This window comes from Molothrus ater, chromosome 8, assembly GCF_012460135.2.
Source record: "Molothrus ater isolate BHLD 08-10-18 breed brown headed cowbird chromosome 8, BPBGC_Mater_1.1, whole genome shotgun sequence".
Classification (NCBI taxonomy): Eukaryota; Metazoa; Chordata; class Aves; order Passeriformes; family Icteridae; genus Molothrus; species Molothrus ater.
Genome location: NC_050485.2, coordinates 6,606,029 through 6,624,625, shown reverse-complemented (window position 1 = coordinate 6,624,625; position 18,597 = coordinate 6,606,029). Strand labels below are relative to the sequence as shown.

At 48.4% G+C, this 18,597-nt stretch overlaps 1 protein-coding gene across 3 annotated transcripts in view; it reads left to right on the top strand.

Annotated features, from left to right (window-relative positions):
- Nucleotides 1-1,850: 1,850 nt before the first annotated feature.
- The window catches only part of ARID5B (AT-rich interaction domain 5B), a 115,145-nt gene continuing 98,398 nt past the window's right edge, over nt 1,851-18,597 (top strand). For 2 of the 3 annotated variants that reach the window (XM_036385578.2, XM_036385575.2), the window contains exons 1-2: nt 2,053-2,343; nt 15,038-15,263. In XM_036385578.2, coding sequence (XP_036241471.1) covers nt 2,053-2,343; nt 15,038-15,263 — 517 coding nt within the window. Of the gene's footprint in view, nt 1,911-2,052; nt 2,344-15,037; nt 15,264-18,597 lie in introns of those variants that run through there. The other variant, XM_036385577.2, reaches the window with a different exon arrangement.

Here is an 18,597-nt window from a genome sequence, read left to right as displayed (position 1 = left end):
TACCCGGGACCAAGCAAGCCTTGCGCTTCGCGTAGGGGTTCCCGTCACCGAACATCACGGCTTGCAGCGGGGAGGGCCCCTCGGTCCCAGCGGGATTTGTGCACCGACCGTGCCCCGCTGTCCAGCACCGCTGTCCGTCTGTCCTGCCCCGCCGCCCGCACCGCAGCAGCGGCACCCGCTAGGGGGCGCCCCGCCCGCGGCGCCGCCGTCCGCACTTGTTGCTGCCCCCCGCGGCGCGCGCTGTGTCGTGATGCACGCGGCGCTGACGTCACCGCTGGTGTCATTATTAACGATCTCATTCATTTATTTATTTATTTGCTCGTTTGTTTATTTGCTTATTTAATTATTTATTTGTTTCCGTTTCACGGCGCCCCGCCGGGGCGGCTCCGAGCCTGTGCCCGCCCTTGCCCCTCTCCCCCTGGGATCAGGGCCTGCGGAGGGGCCTTGGGAGGGGAATGAGCCAAAAATTGGGAAGTGCCACTGCTGTGGAAAGCGCAGAGGGACATGCTCCCCGCGGAGCCACTTTGTAGTGCTCCCTCCCCCACTGCCCCGCGGAGCCGGGGCTAGCTGCCCTGGCGGGCAGTGATGGAGCCCCGGGGAAAAGGGCGAGAAGATCAGAGCTCCCCCAGAATGACCCGGTCCCTGTCCGGGGGTGGGCGGATGGGGGCTCCGCGGGCGCGGGGGGCCGCGCAGCCCGCCCGCCGCAGTAGCATCTACCTGCGGGGATGCAGCTCCCGGAGCCCCGATGGGAACTTTCCGTGCCCGGCGCTGCGGGGCGGCCCTTGCGCCGCTGCGGGACCAAGTGCGAAGCCCGCGGTGCCGGCCGAGGCTCCCGGCGGCTGAGGCTCCCGGCGGCGCCCCGAGCCGCCCGCCTTAGGATAGCGGAGGGTGCGCGGGACGCGCGGAGCCGGCGGCTCTCTCTCCCCGGCGCGGGGCGCCGCCGCAGGGGGCGGGCGGGGCGCAGGTAAGGGGCCGCCCCTCTGGGCGGGGGGCGCAGCCACCTGTCCCCCGCCCCGCGCCCCTCCGCGCCTGCCGAGCCATCGCCCCGGGCCCACGGCGGCAGCACCGGCCCCGGCACGTGCCGCTGCGCGCCCGTGTCCGCGGGCGCGGAGAGAGCGCGCTCATCGCCGCCGCCGCGCTCCCGCTCCCCCTCCCCTTGCGCTGTCTGTTCCGGCCGAGCCGCGTCCCTCCGCGCAGCGCCATGAATATTGATGTGTTTATATAATCGATAACCCACTTTCCATCCCTTCCCGGGGAACAGCGATAAATAAATTAGGGACGCGCCGCCCGCCCTCCGCGGCCGCCGGGGGGGGCGGCAGGGGGGGCGCAGCCCCCGCCGTGCGCTCCGCGGCTGCCGGGGGTGGGAGCGGGATCGGGCGGTGGGAGCGGGCGGTCCCGCCGGGCGCGCGCGGACGAGCAGCGCCCCTCGCGCCGCAGGAAATGGTCTTTATATTAGACATATACGGGCAGGTCCTGTCAGATCCGCAGCGCGCCCGCCCGCCCTTTCGGCCCCCCAAAAATCGCCGAGCGCGGACAGGGGCCCCGCCGCCGCCCCGCCGCCTCTGCGCCACCCCCCCGAGGCCCGCAGCCGCCCCGCGGCATTTTTGCCCAGCCCGGGCGGGCGTCGGGGGCCCGGCCGGCGTCGGGTGGCGCCGGCGGCGGGACGCGGCGGGGCGGCGGCGGGGCGGCGGAGCGGGGGGCGGGCGGCAGGGGGGGGCGTCGCCGCGCGCGGCGGGGCGGGAGGCGGCGGCGGCGGCGGGGCGGCGCGGGGGCGGCGGCGGCGGGGGGCGGCGGGCGGCGGGGCCGGCTTCGCCCTGCCAGGACCTGCCGGGCTCCATTCACGCCAACAAGTTTGGGAGAATGTTGAGTTCAATCGCGCCGGAGCCGCGATGGAGCGCAGCGCACTGCAGGTACCGCGCCGCCCCGCGCCCCCGCCCCGCCCCGCGCCCCCCGCTGCCGCGGAGCCCCCTCCCTCCCTCCCGCGCTCCCCTCCCGCCGCCCTCTTCCTCCTCCTGCCCCTGCGCGGCGCGGCGCGGCGCGGAGCCGGCGCTGATGCCGCTGCCGTGTTGTTGTTCCCCGCAGTGGGTCGGCGCCCCGTGCGGCTCGCACGGCCCCTACGTCTTCTACAGGGCGTTCCGCTTCCAGCGCCGCGGCGGCGGCCGGGCGCGGGTCCTCTCCCTCGGCGACTTCTTCTTCGTGCGGTGCCGCGCGGAGGAGCCCGCCTGCATCGCGGAGCTGCAGCTGCTCTGGGAGGAGCGCACCAGCCGGCAACTTCTCTCCAGCGCCAAACTTTATTTTCTCCCCGAGGACACCCCCCAGGGCAGGACCAGTGACCATGGCGAGGTGGTAAACGCGGCGCCGGCTCCCCCTTCCCCCGCGCCCGTCCCCACCTGCATGCCCGGGCTCGGCTCCCCCCTCTCCTGGCTCCCCCCCACCCGCGTCCCCCTCCCCGCCGTGCGTGGCGGGGCAGCGCGGAGGGGCCGCGCCGTCGGGGCGCACCGGTGCGCGCTGACCGGGAACTTGTGCGGGCGGGGGGAAGAAGGGAGGGGGTCGGGGTGCGGGGCGGCCCCGGCCCGGCGGGCAGCGGAGTATGTGCGGGGTTCGCCCTATCCTTCTGCTTAACAACAAAAAAAACCCCAACAAAACAAAAAAAAAAAAAAAAAAACCGAAAGCAAAATGCACGGAAAAGCGGAGGAAAAAAAAAAAACACGTTGGGGGGATTTCGATATTGTTCGGGGCTTTTTTTAAGTATTCGATATGTTTAAGAGGGCGGAAATTACGAAATGGAGGCAGAGGGAGATCAAAAGCTCTCTTGCTGGCAGGGACGTGTTGAATAAAGTGATAAATGACAGGTACGGGAATAATACATTCAAATAACTTGCAGATATGCCTGGGCGTATTTCGGAGCCGCCGCGCTCCCGGCGCAAACGCGCTGCGCGCCGGCACCCTCCGCCGGCGGCCGCGCAGCCCGGGATGGGGCCGCGCAGCCCCGCACCGCCCCGCCCCAGCCCCGAGCCCTCCCGTTATCTGCTTTTCAAATTCATTGCTTCAGGTCTGGGGCGGGGGACGGGTGAGGTACCCAGGCAGGGGGCTGCGAGAGTCCCCGAGAGGGGCTGGAGACCAGGCGGGAGGGGGACGAGATGTTTTGGGGGAACTTCTGTTGGAGATGCCGGGGGGGTGGGTCCATGGGGGGGCTGTCCGCAGGGGCTGTTATCGGAGGCACGCGTGGCTGTAGGTGCCGGCGTAGCTGTGTACCCGCACACACGCGTACGCAGCCGAAACGCGTCTCGGAGCCACCTTCGCTCGCTGCCACCTCTTCACTTTAATTTTCTGTGCGTGCCGCTGAGATAAGGGAGCCTTTTCCTAAGAATCAGGGAGATGACAGTGAGCAATGGATGCTCTGAAATTGCCCGTGGTGACTATTTAAAACTGTGCCTCTGCGTGTCTCGTGTGTGTGTAAAATGAAAGATATTTGGAAGGGAGGGGGGTGGGGAAAGGGACACAAATCATTTTAATACGCCTTAATGATCAGCTCATGTTACTGTGGTAGGAACATCAGAGAAAATTAATCCTACCATTACGAGTAAAACACTGCTCCGGTACGAGAGTTCTCAGCTGCATGTACCTTCCTAATAATACGCACGATTTTATTTATTTTTACATGCAAACACCGCTAGTAATTAGCCGTGTGATTATACTTGTGCATTTCATTGCGGCTTTAACTGATGTCATTCTGCATTATTCAACCATATGAAAACAATTTTCAATTAAGATAATGGCACGCCTTGAAATTATGCAAATGCCGGCCGTATTGTGTAGAATAATTATGACAAATGTAAAGCAGGTAAAAAGTTTCCTAATGCAGTTGTGTTTTACACCCCGGTGATGTCATTTCCCCTCTGGCCTAAGTTAGTCATTCATTAGCAGAGTAGCAGCAGCAGCAACAGCAACAGCTCTGAGTGATACTTCTCTGGCAGGGAGCCTACAGAAACCGGCACTGAGAGCCAGGGCCTAGAGAGGGCAACATAACACTCCCATTAAGAAATGTACTTTGTTTTCACTTACTCCATTAACTTGTTTATAGACATAGGAATGATTTTTTATGATCGATTTTTAATAGTTTGGAACAATCCGAGCAGTGCTTGGGGATGTGCAGGCAGCAGAGAGACAAAAAGCTGGGTGCTGGCTGGCTGGGAGTAGCTGCTCTCATTGTGGGGCAGGGGCAGCTGTTTCCCCTTGGCACCCCAAGGTCACAGTCCCTTTGGTAAATGACACTCACCTTGGTCCCCAGATGGGCAGCGGGGCCACCTGGGGTCATGGGGCTTCCTAACTCTGGCCTGGACCCCTTATGCAGGAGGAGATGTGGCTCTCGAGTCTGATGTGGCTTATAGCCCCATCAGAGGGGACCTTATTTGTGGTGTGGGATTGCTGATGGGATAAAATACCTCATTGTGTATTCAGGGAGTAGGGATGGAGTGAGCCGGTGGTTAAGCGTGTATTGCGAACCTGCAGTGTCCAAAGCAAAGGGTGACGGGGCGCTCGCTGTCACTGAAATGGTTGAGGAGGGGAGCAAGTGGCTGAATTGCAGGCTTGTGATCGAGCCCACCAGAGATTTAGGCACGGTCTCCAGCAGCTACCTGCGCCAGCGGCGTGATTAATAGAAGCAGCTGGCTGCCTGTTTTCCGTAATAGCAGCACTGACACTATGACAATATTCAGCTAGTGGCTGCAAGGAGGGATGTAATGCTTCTGTTACTCACAAATTTCTGATGGCGTATTTTATCTGATTGCCAAATGTTTGAGCTAATCAGTAATAAGTGTAAATATAAGTCTTTTTATAGCTAGCTGAATTCATCATCCAGATTTAAATATAACCCTGACTACTGCTGAAACTGGATGTTTCCATGCACTGCCCAGATCCAGGGAAGGTTCAAGCCCAGGTGTGCTTCCGCTTCAGCACCCTTCTTTCCACCTGAGGCTCAGCATCCCCGTCACCACAGTGGAGAAACTCCCTTTGGATGCCAGGAGCTGATAGAGATTGTTTCCCAGGGACTCTCAGTGGATGGTGAACATGGGATGGGGTTGCTTGCATGCAGCAGGTATGGGTGCTTCTGACCCTGATGCTCATTGCATCCCAAGGAGACATGCATGGAGAGGCTGGGAGCAGCTCTGGCATTATGCTCAGACCAGGGGTAGAGACATGTTTTTAAGAGCAACAGTGGCCTGTGAGGCCACTGCTAGGTGAACTAGAAGAGTTTGTGCTACTTCACTGAAAACTTTGTTGCTGCTTTCAAAACACGGGGGCCTGGGCATGCTGCTTCCCACCTCACCGTCAAGCCCAGACACTGCAGCAGGTGCAACACTGGCCAGAGAGCAAGAGCAGCCTTTTCTCTTTTCCCTCCAGCAGGGAAGAAGTGATTCTCTTCCATCCATACAGGGCCGTTACCAAAACAGTCTCTTTTGGTGGAGGAAGTCACCACTTTGCCTTGATTTTCTCATTGATTCTGGTCTGGTGGGGTCCCGTGTCACCTTCCGCATGGGCAGGGAAGTTCTCCTTGACAGCAGGTGCCTCACACAGGGGTCAGAACAGGATGCTTGGAGGCCCTATGAAGATCCAGAGGGAGCACCTTTAAGGGCACCCCATTGTGTTTGAAACAGTTTGATGGGGTGCATGTGTAAAGGAGGCCCCCAGCTTTGCTGGCACCCAAGTGTGAGAAGCTGTGTGCTGTCAGAAAGTGCCTGCCCAGGCCCCTCGTGCCTGCTCCTGTGGCGTTCAGGGGGCACAAGGTGGGCTCACCCTCCAGCTCACAAGGTCTTGGCAAACCTTCCTCCAGCTCATTTACTGTTCTGTGCTCCAAGGGGTGGTGTGGGGTTGTGGAATGACTGACCTTTGCAAAAGCAGTTGTAGAGCAAAATGCTTGTTAGTGCCTTGTGCTTTCATGTTTTTAAAGGTGTTGGCATTAGTTAGACTAGGCTTAAAAATACATTTCAAAGTTTATATCATTAAGTCCAGGGATTGTATTTGATGTGATGCATACAATTCCTAAAAAACCCTGATTCATTTTGCATGGTATGACATTCTGTGCACTGCTCTGCATCGTGGTGAATGCTGCTTCCATTGAGGCTGGACTGTCAGTGGGGATCTGCCTTTGGTTCATTCATCAGCAGCAAAGTTTACTACGAACTCATGTTGATTTCATCTCTTCTCCCAAACTGGGGATCTGATGCAATGCTTTTCGCCTTGCAAATAATCCTTACTCATGCAAGTAATTTACATGAGTAAGCGTTGCTCATAGAGAGGAGAGGAGAGAGCTAGTTTCCTGTAATTATTTCCCTAGAAGTATTTTGCATTTTCAGACTAATTGGGGTAAAGGAAAAAAAATAAGTCACTCCATAAATGTGTGTCATTTATAATTGCAGAAGAGATTCTTCCAGAAAGTTAAGGGAATCAGTGGTTTTGTTCTCTCTTCATTTTGGGATAGATGCTGACAGCATCCCTCGAAAGCCTGGTTCATTTTATAGGAGCTCTTCACTTGCAGGGGTCCTACCCCAGTGCCTAAAGGTAGCATAGGCTGGCCCAGGCATGGTGCCTTCTATCAGCGCTGCTTTATTGCCACCCCCCTAGAAAAATGTGCTACTCCCTTTTCACAGTAATGGATTTGGGTTTTTTTTTACAGACGTAGGAATCCGTACGCTCTTATTTGAAATGAGAATAGCCTCGTTTTAGCCTCCACGGTGTGTGCCTTACGCTCGTATCTGTCAACACTGGTAATGGCAACACGTTTCAAACATGCAGATTATGATTATTAAAGGGTGCTTTAAAAATCATGCTAATAGCATCAATCTCCACTGTACACTTGCTCAAATTAATTCAGCTTTGGAAATCAGCACACTGTAATAGCAGTGTTAGAGAAATGGCATTTGTCATAAAATATCGTGGGTTTGGTAATTGCATATCCACTCTGTATATTTTTATCTCTCTTGCCACCAGTAGCATATGCTGGCAAAGGAAGGACAGGGCAATGATATTACTCAGAGAAGCCACATGTTGCTAGCCATTAGCCAGCAATCTGGAATATCTAGTCATTTAAGGCACATTCCTTAAAAAAAAAAAACAAACCCAACTTTTTATTTTATTTCCTTTCTTCTTTCCCTCCCCTTCCCTGTGCATTCAGACTGTAAAATACACCCACTGCTTTCCAGATTTGCTGTTCCCAGTCTGATCAGTGGCACTAAACATTAAACTCTTGTCTTTGGAGAATAATAGGCCTCACATGGTACACCCTCAAGCATGTTGAGATACTGTGCAGGCTGGAAAATAAAAATGTTCTAATTGTGTCTTTTAAATAAGCATAGGAGTGAATTAATTAGACTATATTTTGTCTTTAGTTGCTTAGTTACACAATAGTATTCCTAAGCGCAAGTAAGATAAATTGGCTCTTTTTGTGCTGCTTGTCCCTTAATCATAATTACTGTATTGCTCAGGAGAGTAACGCATACATAGATTTTGCATTTTTAATAATATTCAAACAATATGCGAATGATATAGAAAGTATGTTCTGATTCAAGCTCTCGTATGCTTTTATTCGGGAAGAAGTTCTACTGCTATGGGAGCAATATTTGCATTAGTTGCTCAGAGATGTAGTTCTGGGAAATACATAATTGAAATATTCTTGCAATGCTTGTTCTGGCCCTTTCATTCGCATTCAAAATAACAATGCCTTAAGTCTCTGAACAGTCATCCACTCTAGATTTAAGAGCTTTTTTTCTTTGTGTGTGTGTTTGTGCGTGTGCAGTGTGGGTTCACACCCAGCGTTAACCCTGCACAGCCTAGACACTCGCGTGATTCATGGTGTTGTATCAAGTTGAGCTTTTTATTTGTAGCTAAAATGCAGTCAGAAGGTCAGATGAACATCGGCATTTTATGGCATTAATCCAATGACCTTAATGCTTGGCAGGCGTCCATGTTTCTATGTGAAGGTGCCAGGGTTATAGATAATAAAAGAGTTTGTTTTCATTTTCTGGATATTTTAATCTTTCTTTGCAAAGCGTAGCCTCGGATTTGGGGGGCTTGGGGCTACTCCCGGGGGCCAAAACTTTAATGTCTTACTGGGTTGTTGAACGTTAGCTGCTAATGATGGGCAGATTGATACAGATACTGAACAATGGAAGGTTCTGGCAAGAAACCCCCTAGACATGCTCAGTGGATGTATGTGAAAATTGGCTCCATTGTTCTGCTGTATGAAAAGCAAGTAAATTATTTACAGATATTTGCTAATTAAAGCACATATTGTTTTACCAGCACAATAGAACACAATATAACAAAAGACAAAAGAATAAGCTTGCATAATTTAAACCTGCTAATGCCATGTACTCCTTGTTAAGAAAAAATATAATTATGTAATCTATGAGGAAAGCTTCTCGTACTGTAACTGTAGTAGGCAAAATTAGGAATGAATTGCTTGTCAACTTGCCTAAACTAAAACAGCTCTTTGAGATCTGTGAGCTATCTGACAGCAAAACATGTTGACTGAAGCCTATTTTCTATATGGTCAGAACTTCTATCTGCAATGACAGATATAAATTCAATTTGAACCTCTGGCTGGGAGTGGGAGGAGGGAGAAAAAAACACCCCAGTCACAAAGGAGGAGGCTCACAGTAGAAATGTCATGTCTAACTGCTCACAGCCATCCCTCTGTGCACCCCATCTCCACCCCACTTCTGGCCTGATGTACCAAGACCCCAAAAAGCATCCTGCAGAGACATGGTGATGTTCTGCCCCAGGTCATTTTGCGTGTCACGCTTTGGAATTACTGAGTCATGTGGAAAATGCTGCTTGCTAATACAAGGGAAAGCAAAAACCATAGGACTTCACGTGCTTCAGCCATGTCCTTTTAATTTGGTCTTTTCTCTTGGTTTTGGACCCTGGAAGAAGGGATGAACACATCAGTGTGAGTTTCAGACAGCTCTGTGCAGCTGTGCTTAGGCTGGGGAAATACCTGTCACCTGAGTTTAACAAGATCATTATAGCCCTTTAAAGTAATTAGGAAAGGATTAACAGATGAAAGGTTCTGCCTTGGCCTCTTTAAAATTCTCTGGTGGGCCAGGTAAATTCCTGATTTATGCATGTTTCCCTTCTCAAGGCTCTCCCCATAGGTTCATGGGTGGAAAGCAGCGGTCTCTGTAGGTCCCTGTATGTAGGGAATAGGTCCAGACCCCAGCAGTCAGTTGAGCTCCACAAATCCTTTGGGACACCTCTGTCTGCCCTGGGCTAGGGGGTGCATGAGGAGATGGCACCAAATGAGGCACTCTGAGCAGGGTCAGGGGAAAGAAAGCTGCCCCTACCTGTGCCAAGCTCTGCAGCCTCTTGTGAGGCTTCCCTGTCATTCAGTGATCCCACCTGTGGAACAGGAGGAGCAATTTCCATCTGGCAGGGCTGTTCCCAGGTCTGCAGCATGCTTATGGCAGGAGAGTCCTTCATGTGCCATGTAAGGGAGGCTGAACAGGGCACATTCCAGAGCCAGGCCTTTTCCACCACACAGCCAGTTTTTTAGCTAGTTTGTGGTCCTGCAGTCTTTAAAACTTTTGTGTATATTCACAGCCCACAGCTGGCAATAGGGAGACAGGACCTTCTTACTCTAGAGGAAGTTTCTGAGAGCAAATCAGCCCTGTACAAATGCTCTCTGCCTCTTTAGAGCTGGGTATGGTCCCTGAAAGAAGTGCTGCTTTTAGGAGATGCTTCTGGAGACCTGGGTTCAGGTTCCTGAGTGACTTTGGGCGGGTGGGTTAGGGCTGAATTGAGATGACCTGCTGTCCCAGTGCCCTGGTAGTATCTGGATGGCAGAGAAGAGCTCTGAACTAAAGACTGTGATCAGGACCTTTTGTTTTGACTGTGCTGTCAAACAAAGCTGATGGTACTTCCCTCAAACATCCAGGTAAAAGCCTTCCTATGGGAGAGGTGCTTATTGGCAACAGGCTCCCTTCTGCATGTCTGCAGCATGACCTCCTGCTCCTCAGAGGGGTCTAGAGCAGGGAACTGGATTCCTGAGTCGAGAACTGCCATGTTACATACACATGGTATGGGAAGGTCCTTTCCACTTAAATTGCAAAAACGCTAAAATATACTTGGGGTGTAAAACCAGCCCAGGATAAGGGAGGCCTTTATGCCCAAATGAAATAACAGTTCTGTTATCCCTGGTGAATACAGTCTGTAAGAGTCACACTGTATTTTTTGCTCCTGTGGATGAATGTGTTTTCATCAGCAATGTACTGGGTTGTAAAATGCGCATCCCCAGCTATCTACTATGCTAAAGATTTCACAGAAAAGGCATGAAGATGTTTTCTAATGCAAATCATACTGATCAGATAAATGACATAGAGTGTCTCCTGTAATTATCAGCAAGAGCTTTTACAGTACATCTCCTGTTTCTCTCTAGGCCACATATTTGATGTCAGGAGACAGCCAAGCAGGTGTTTGACTTGCTCATGCCCTCCAGAATTCCTTAAATGACCTCTGGAAGTACTGGAGTGAAAACAGTCTCAGCATGTCAAAATTTTGAGATATCTCAGTTGCTGTAATTCTTTTAAGGCTGCCTCAATGTCTCTAAAATATAAATCTTTTCTAGTTATTGGCAATGAGTAAGGAGTTGTGATGTACCGTATGTGGGTGTACAATCAAGATGTATGACCTCCCTGTGCTGCCCTGTGACTCCCTGCCTTCTAAGAGTTAATATTTCTTCTAAAAAATAATTACCTGCTTTAAGCTATTATAACTACCTGACCTGTTTCCCTGATTATAAGCATTTCAGCCATCTGCTGAGTCAGGCAATATAGCATTCTGTGCTTTCACGAGGCTGTGATGGTTGCTTAGACAACAGTGACATAATATTTAAGCATAATGGCTCTCGAGAAGATGCTGTCCTCTTCTCCCTGGATGACTTCTCTGGAAATGCAAATCCAGTGTGCTCTTAAAAAAACGAGATGGATAAGAGGGGTTTGTGTCACCATCTTTCTTAACCATCTCCCCGTTTTCTACTTGATAGGTGAAAGAATTGTACTGTGCTCAGAAGTCTTATAAGACATGCTAAAATTACAGGCTGACTCAATAACCATTTTTATAGAAGCAGCTAAAAAAGTGCCTCTTTCTGTAGTCAGTGCTTATTTAGAGATGTAGACAACATTGTGGCTGAGACCATTGGTCCATTGGGCCACTGTCCAATTGGTCAGGTCCACCAGATAAATCTCATTCCTGAGCAGAGTTGAAATCTCTGCTGGTTGTTTTCTCTTCTTGCTCTAGCAGGAAAAAATGGTAATTAAAGACTTAACTGTGCAATGGAGACCTCATAAACATATCACTTCAGAGCATAGCTAATACATGATGAGTTGATTTTGTATAGATAGAGATATATATGCACTGTTTGCTACGTGGGTGGTTTTTCATGTTTACACAGAGATATAATTATGAATGACATGAAGGTTATACAGCAGATTTCTTTAATCTTCTAAAGGTTTGTTAGTCATGTGTCACTGTGTACCTGGTTTTTATTTTTTCAACATCTGTATTCCTTTGTCATCTCATTGAAGGGGTTTCTCTAGAAGGGCTGTGGCAGCAGATAATGGTTGATTCCACAGGGGTATAGGAGCTCCTGTGGCTGGCAGAGCTCTGCAGGTCCCAGAGCAACTTTTGTTGTGACATGGGGCTTAACCAAAAAGGAGAAAGACCCCTTTGTCACCTGCTGCTCTAAAAAAAACCCCAAACACCACAGCAGTTTGGGGCTGAGTGCTTGGAAAGGTTGCTGAAGAATGTGCAAAAGCGCAGCAAGGCACATTGGAATTGCAGAGCTGGTGAGGTACTTGGGTGACCTCTGGGTGCTGTGGCGCAAGGGCAGATGACCTCTGGTGTCAGCAGACTGCCAAGATGTGGGCAAGACAGCCCCAGTGGAGCTGCCCGTGGCTCAGGCTCCTCCAAAGGCAGAGACTGGAGCTGCCTGCCATGCCTGGCTCAGTGTTTGCATGATGAGGCACTGGGGTAGGAGTGCCCCTGGAGATGCAGTCCCACAGCGGTGAGATCTGCATTGGCAGAGGAGGCCTGCAGGCTGATCTGCAGTGTTTGAGGAGTACTTGAGGAGTTGGGAAGAATGTGGACAATTCTGTGTGAACTGGGTCAAAAGTGAGTGCTGAGGGAAGGGAGCAGGTCTGTCCAGTCCTGCTGTGTGATGGGCAGGGCGACCCAAGGCAGGCTCTGAGGCGGTTCAGGTCATTTTTCCATTTCCCGCCTAAAAGTGAACTAGGCCACGTTTCTGTGGTGCCGCTGTGGGGATCGCTGGCAGTAGCAGGGGAGGACAGGGATTTGGGCCCAGCCTGGTGCCTTGGGGACAGGGATTTGGGGGCCAGCCTGGCACCCTTAGGGATGTAGCTGCTGCAGGGGTGACCAGCTGTCCTTGGGGACAAGGCTGGTGTGGAGGTGGCCGAGTGGCCCTGACAAGGGGCCAGCAGCTGTGGAGGGAGGTTTAGCCCAGAGCCCTTGTCACAGCATAGGGACAGCATGGACTCTTCTGTGTTTTGTATTTGTGCTGGGCTGCTCCCTGGTGCCATCCTGGGCACCCCTTTGCCCTCTGTGGCTGTATTTGGATGTTGGTGTCACTTTGCTGAGGCCTGAGGGGTGGCGGAGAGTGGCATTTTTGCTGTGTCTCTGTTTTCCTGGCCCCTCACATCCGTATGGGGATGCTGAATACCCAAAATTCCCGTGGCTGGATGTGCTGCTGCCACAGGAAACTCATGGCTGAGGTGTGCTTTCCCCAGCTCCCCAAAAGGCCCCCTGCTCCTGCCTCTGCAGTTCCCCCTCCATGGCAGCCTGACAGAGTGCACCAGTTTCGTTTCACCCTTGGTACAGTAGGGCTTTTTGGGGGGGATTTTTGTGGTATTTTTTTGTTTATTTTGTTTTATTGTTGTTTGTTTGTTTTGTTTTTTTAATTCAGTTTCTTTTTCCTCCTGTGTACACATCATGTGCGTGTGTGTGAAGGTTGCATTCTCAAAAACAAGTTTATTCATTGATGATGTAATAGTGATTGTACTTTTCTTTTGGTTAATAAATTGTCTGCTCGGCTTACTTTGTATGCCAGCCAAAATTAGTCATACCAGTTCTTGGAAAGGATATGAAGAAACTAGTAATTGAAATCATAATCATTTGATCATGAGAGCTATTTGGAAAATAATATTTTAACCAGAAGCATGTCTGATCTCCAAGTCAGGTTTTTGTTGGTTTTTTGGGTTTTTTTTTTAACTGCTGCTAAGTAGATTTCTCTAGTATGGAATATGAGAAATTGTGTAGTAGCTGGTGATGGTATTCAACACCCAAAGAGAGGACTTCATCCAGAAATTGCCGAGACTGTCTGCAGGCAGGCTGATATTTATATATATGTATTATTTTTTTCCATCCTGACATTTAATAATCACCATGTAATAGCTATAAAATGCATAGCAACTACAGCTTTTTTATTTCAAGTGGATGGTGTAATGAAATTGGGTGAAACCATCCATTGAAATTGTACTTTGTAGTACCCAGTGCTTGTTTACAAAGTATTGACGTTTGTCATAAACAGAGATTTAAAGCATCACTGTTATTGTTTGTTGTTTGGTGGAGGCTCTTATGCTGTGCAGCGATAAAGGAAAAGATTTTATTACAAGCTTGCTTAGCATATAAACATGCTGTTCACTTCTGACCAAATATTTGTTATTGCACTAAATATAATGAAGGTGCCTGCTTATAAAACAGTTTTGTATTATATAAGGAAGAGAGGAATATCAGATCTGGTTTTTTACAAGAATTACTTCAGGTTTTGTATTGTATGCGACTTGTCACAATAAAGCTCTTTTTCTTTTTTTTTTTCCATTGAGCAGTATTTTATTTCCTGAGGAATGTGTTCAGTGGACAAAAAAAAAACACACAGAGAGAATCAGTCGTGCTTTTCCCTTTGTTTAATAACTCAAAGAATTTCTCTCCCCTTTGCAAATACTTATGTTTATTTGAGAGAAAAATTGGATTCTGGTTTATTTATTTCAAGAACCTGTAACCTTATTTAGTGTTAGAAATGTGTGGTGGGCAAGGTGTGGTATACAGCCAGCTCTTGTTACAACATAAATTATTTCTGCTGTTTTAACAAAAAAATCTGGAGTGTATCTTGCTGGATATGTATGTTTGTTTGTTTATTTTTTGAGGCTTTCTTGATCCCTTGCTCAGTGGAGTCAGCTGTAAAATATTCTGCTTATTCATCATGACTGAGAGGAGTTGATTGTTTCCTGGAAGGTTAAAATCCAGCAGTTAGGACTGTTTAATTTGAGTGTATGTTCTGGAGGCTAAACTAAGTTTAAGTGCTCTTCTTAGAATGTATGTTTTAGAAGGGGGGAAAGAAATTTCAGTTCTGATCTTGAAAAAGGTTTTAAGAAACATGAGAATGTGCAAGTTTCTTTTGGTGGGAAGCACATTTATGTAGTATTTCTTTTGGGATTACATCACAGTTTTATTTAATTTTAAGGACAAAAGTTAAATTCAATATTTGTGTATAAGCCAAGGGAAAATGTACCATAAACATAGGAATTTTCTGGTGAGTCAGAGTTCCAAGAATCTGAGATTTACTTAGTCCATTTATTTCAGGACTAACTATAACCATTAGTCATCCAGCCATGAATTTTTACATTTGCAGCTAATTGCACCTAAAAAGCAAACTTTCCCTCAAGGCTTTGGGTTATACAGAATGTGATTTGGCAACCTGCATTTCAAATGCCTTTTAGGATCATTGCCCTGGTTCTAGAAATTGTCTTTAGATGGTGTATATTTGCTTCAAGTAAACAACTAATATTTCCACTTAGGTGGCAAGAGGAATAAATTAAGCACTAGCTATTCTGTGATACAGAAAAATTACTCAGCCTGCAGCAAGACAGGCTTTTGCAGGAGTCAGTGCAGGATGATATTACTGGTTTCTCAGTCATCAGGGAGCCCAGAGTGACACGTTGTATTCTCATCTGATCACTTCTTGCAGGATGAAGTTATTGCTGTTTCAGAAAAAGTTACTGTGAAGCTTGAGGACTTGGCAAAATGGGCACAGTCCGATTTCTCCAAGTGGAAGTGTGGTTTCCGGGCTGAGCCGGTCCAGCCCATGGATGTGGGGAAGAATGGGCAGAAAGAGGCCTTGACAAGATACAGACAATCCACACTGAACAGTGGCTTGAACTTCAAAGATATTCTGAAGGAAAAGGCTGACCTTGGTGAGTATCCCTTACTTTCTCTTGTGGGAAGGGGGCTATGGGAGAGTGTCTTTTGAAAACAGATGGGCCTGATCCTGCCATGCCATTGCAGATTCCCAAGGTATGTCTGAGCCTGGGGCAGAGGTGTGGCCATGAGATACCTGTGTGGGATGAGTGGTGGTGGTGAGCTCATCTCAAGCTCCTAGCAGACTGGTGTGGGGTAACACTGTGATACCTGTCTGTATGGCCCCGAGCACTATGGCTCAAACTCTGCAGATGTGCATACAAATAATTGTCCCAGGCTCTCCCTGGGGCTCTGCAGGCTGGGGGATCAGGTCAGAGCTGTACACTGTGGGGAGAGCAGGCTGACATGTCTTTCTGAGGCCTCCTGTGACTGGCAGGGATGAGCAAAGGCCTTTCACTTCTCATGTCCCATCTTCCAGGAGCTCATAGGTGCTCCTGGTGCTTGCCCTGACTCTGTATGGTTGGCTCTGCGTCACGTTCAGTAGGGATGTGTCCCTTCCATGGTGTTTCCTTCTCAGCTTTATGTTGCTGCAGGGCTCTGTGAGCACCCCACTGTCTCCACACACAGACCCTGCTTTCTTCCCTTGTCTGTTTTCAGGAAGGGAGTTGATAGCTCTGCTTCTTTGGGTGGTTGCAGACAGGCTTGCAGCTGTGGGACTGCTTTGTTGCACAGGCACTCACACCTATAATACCTGTGGTGGGTTCCCAGGTCCAAGGGAGATCAGTCTCCTCTTGGTAGATGTGCCTGTTTGTGGTATTAGGACCTTGGATGTGTAACAGCTGTCAGAGATGGCTCTTTGAAGTGCATAGCAGGGACATTTGTCTCTTCTGCCAAGTTTTTAATAAATGTTCCATGTTTGAAAAGCATCAAGTTTAGGCCATAATGTGTGAAAAGGTAAGAAATTAAGAGCTAAGCCTGATGCATTGGAGGACATGCTTTTGTATCTGTGTGAACAGGAGTGCAGGGCCAAGTTCAGTTTTATAGTGTCGGACTAGGTTGGCATCGAAGCCAAGTTACATGAAGCTGAAGATCTGTCTTGGAAGATTTATCTTCTGCATCTCATTTTTCTGATCTTATCAAATGGTGAAATGATTGTGTCAATTTCACATGTTACCATTAGCTGTGCAGGTTGGAAGATTAAAGTACAATTGGAAGTTGATCTTGTTTTTCATTGCATGTCCAGGGAAAAAATAAGCCATGCAATCCTTCTCTCTTTGCTTTTCTCTGTGGTTTCTTCTAGTTCATAATTACATGCAGTAATTTTCCCTGCTATTGCCCTGGTATCTTTATGCAGTACATTTATTTGCATTTGTTGTGTCAGAAGAATCTTAATGTTTTTCAGACAGAACTTTTGTGTGCTAATGTTTTCTTGTTTTTGTTTTCAACAAACAAAAACTCCTTGTGGTAAGTTATGAAATTGCTATTATCTACCCTAGGAGCCAGAGAAAATTATCTTTAAGCCCAAGGCTTATAGTTGCATGTTAAGCCTTTCAAAGTAGGGGTTATACTGAAAACGCTCATGGAATGCAAACTATATGGTATAATTTTGATAACCCCACATTCTGATGTTGCTCATTTTCAGGTGGTGGCTCTGGCTTTATTGTTGCGTTGGGTTTTATTTTTTTTTCCCTGTAGAAAAGGGAATTTTGGCTAATGTTTAGTTATGACTGCCTTTATCTTCATAATGACTGGTTGACAGGAGTGAAACCAAAGGTTCACAAAGATCTGTAGCTGACCAGATACATTGATATAGACAATTGATCCAGCCTATTAAGGGAATCAAAGAAATTTCCTAAATCTAGTATTGAGATTACTTTTTTACCATTTGAAAGAGCCAAGAATTTAATCTTATTTTGCTTCTTGGATCTGACACAAAAACTCAGAAGAATGGTGATGTTTGAAGCTGGTGGAGCAGCCCTAGTTGGTGTCCTGTAGGCAATCCATGAGCTCTGGTGTTTGTCTCATCTATGGTAAGACGAAGAGGATTTATTTACTCTCTCGTTCTGAGTGGTTGGTCAGGGTTGACATTGCTCTGGGAGTTGTCATGTCCCCAGCTGGAGGCAACGGCATGATATGGGGTGTCTGAGGTGTTTGAGCTGCTGGTGTTGTCTCTGCTCTGCTGTCAAAGGGCAGCTTTACTGCCTGGTAGGACGTGTGCCCACAGACCTTTTCCAATCCTCAGTGTCTTGCCAACAGAGCAGCGCTCAGCTGCAGTGATCAAAAGATTTATTAGCAATCACTTCTGCAGCAGGTCCCCAGCACAATGGGATGGGGTAGTCTTTCCTCTTAAAATAGAGCTGTAAAAGGAGCACAGTGCACTGTCACACAAAGGTCCCTCGCTTGATGCTGGTGTTTAACCCTGGCTGTAGGTGAGGAAGTTGCTGAACCAGGTGTTGAAAAGGCCTAGATAAACAACATGATCTCCTGGACCCCTTCTTTTCCTATAAAATGGCATGTTTCCATTACAGAAAAATTCCATAAAAGTGAGTAGATTCTGTAGCTTTTCCTACTAGATGTTTTTGAATCAAGCTCTAGAAGGTAATAGGAAATTATATCCCCAGCAAAGAGCTCAAAAAAGCTTTACAGAAGAAACAAAATCAGTTTTCTCACATTATCTAGGAGTGGGGAGGAGTGAAATAACCTGGATTAGATGAAAACATGGCTGATACAGAACCAAAGAGGTGTCACTGGGCAAACCTACTTAATTAAACATGTTGCTGCTGGGAGAAGGGCAGCTTCAAACAGCAACCAAGCAAAGTGAGGCCTCGTGTGAGCAGTGTACACCCTGTGCCATGTGTTCAGTGGCACTTGCTTAGCCAGAACTTAAGGCAACACCTGGTTAATCCACAACCTGTAGAAACCATGAACCTATAACTGAAAGTCGACCCTAATTCAAACAAGGTAGTTCTGTCTCCTTTTTTTGTTCTCTCTTTCTTCTCTTTTGTTCTTTTCTCCCTCTTTCCCCTCTTTCCTCTTTTTTTTTTTTCTTCTTTCTTTTCTCTTTGCTGTTCTTTTCTGCAGAAACTGTTGGGTTGGGCTTTTTTTTCCTGTAAAATACTGTTGTTTTTATCACTAGTGAATTATGCAGAACTTTTCCTTAGGACTGTATTAAATAAAAGATCGTGCAATAGCATTTTTTTGTGTGAGCTTCAAGATTTCAGCCTGAAAAATGATTTTTAAGAATTATTTCTTTCTGCCTGTTGAGATATTTATGTTATACATTCTGTCCCTTTCTACAAATATGTCAATACTGAATGCTAGCAGTTTATGTCTTAAGACTATTTATAGCTTTCTGAATATTTCTTTCAAATGTTGAGGAAAAATAAAGAG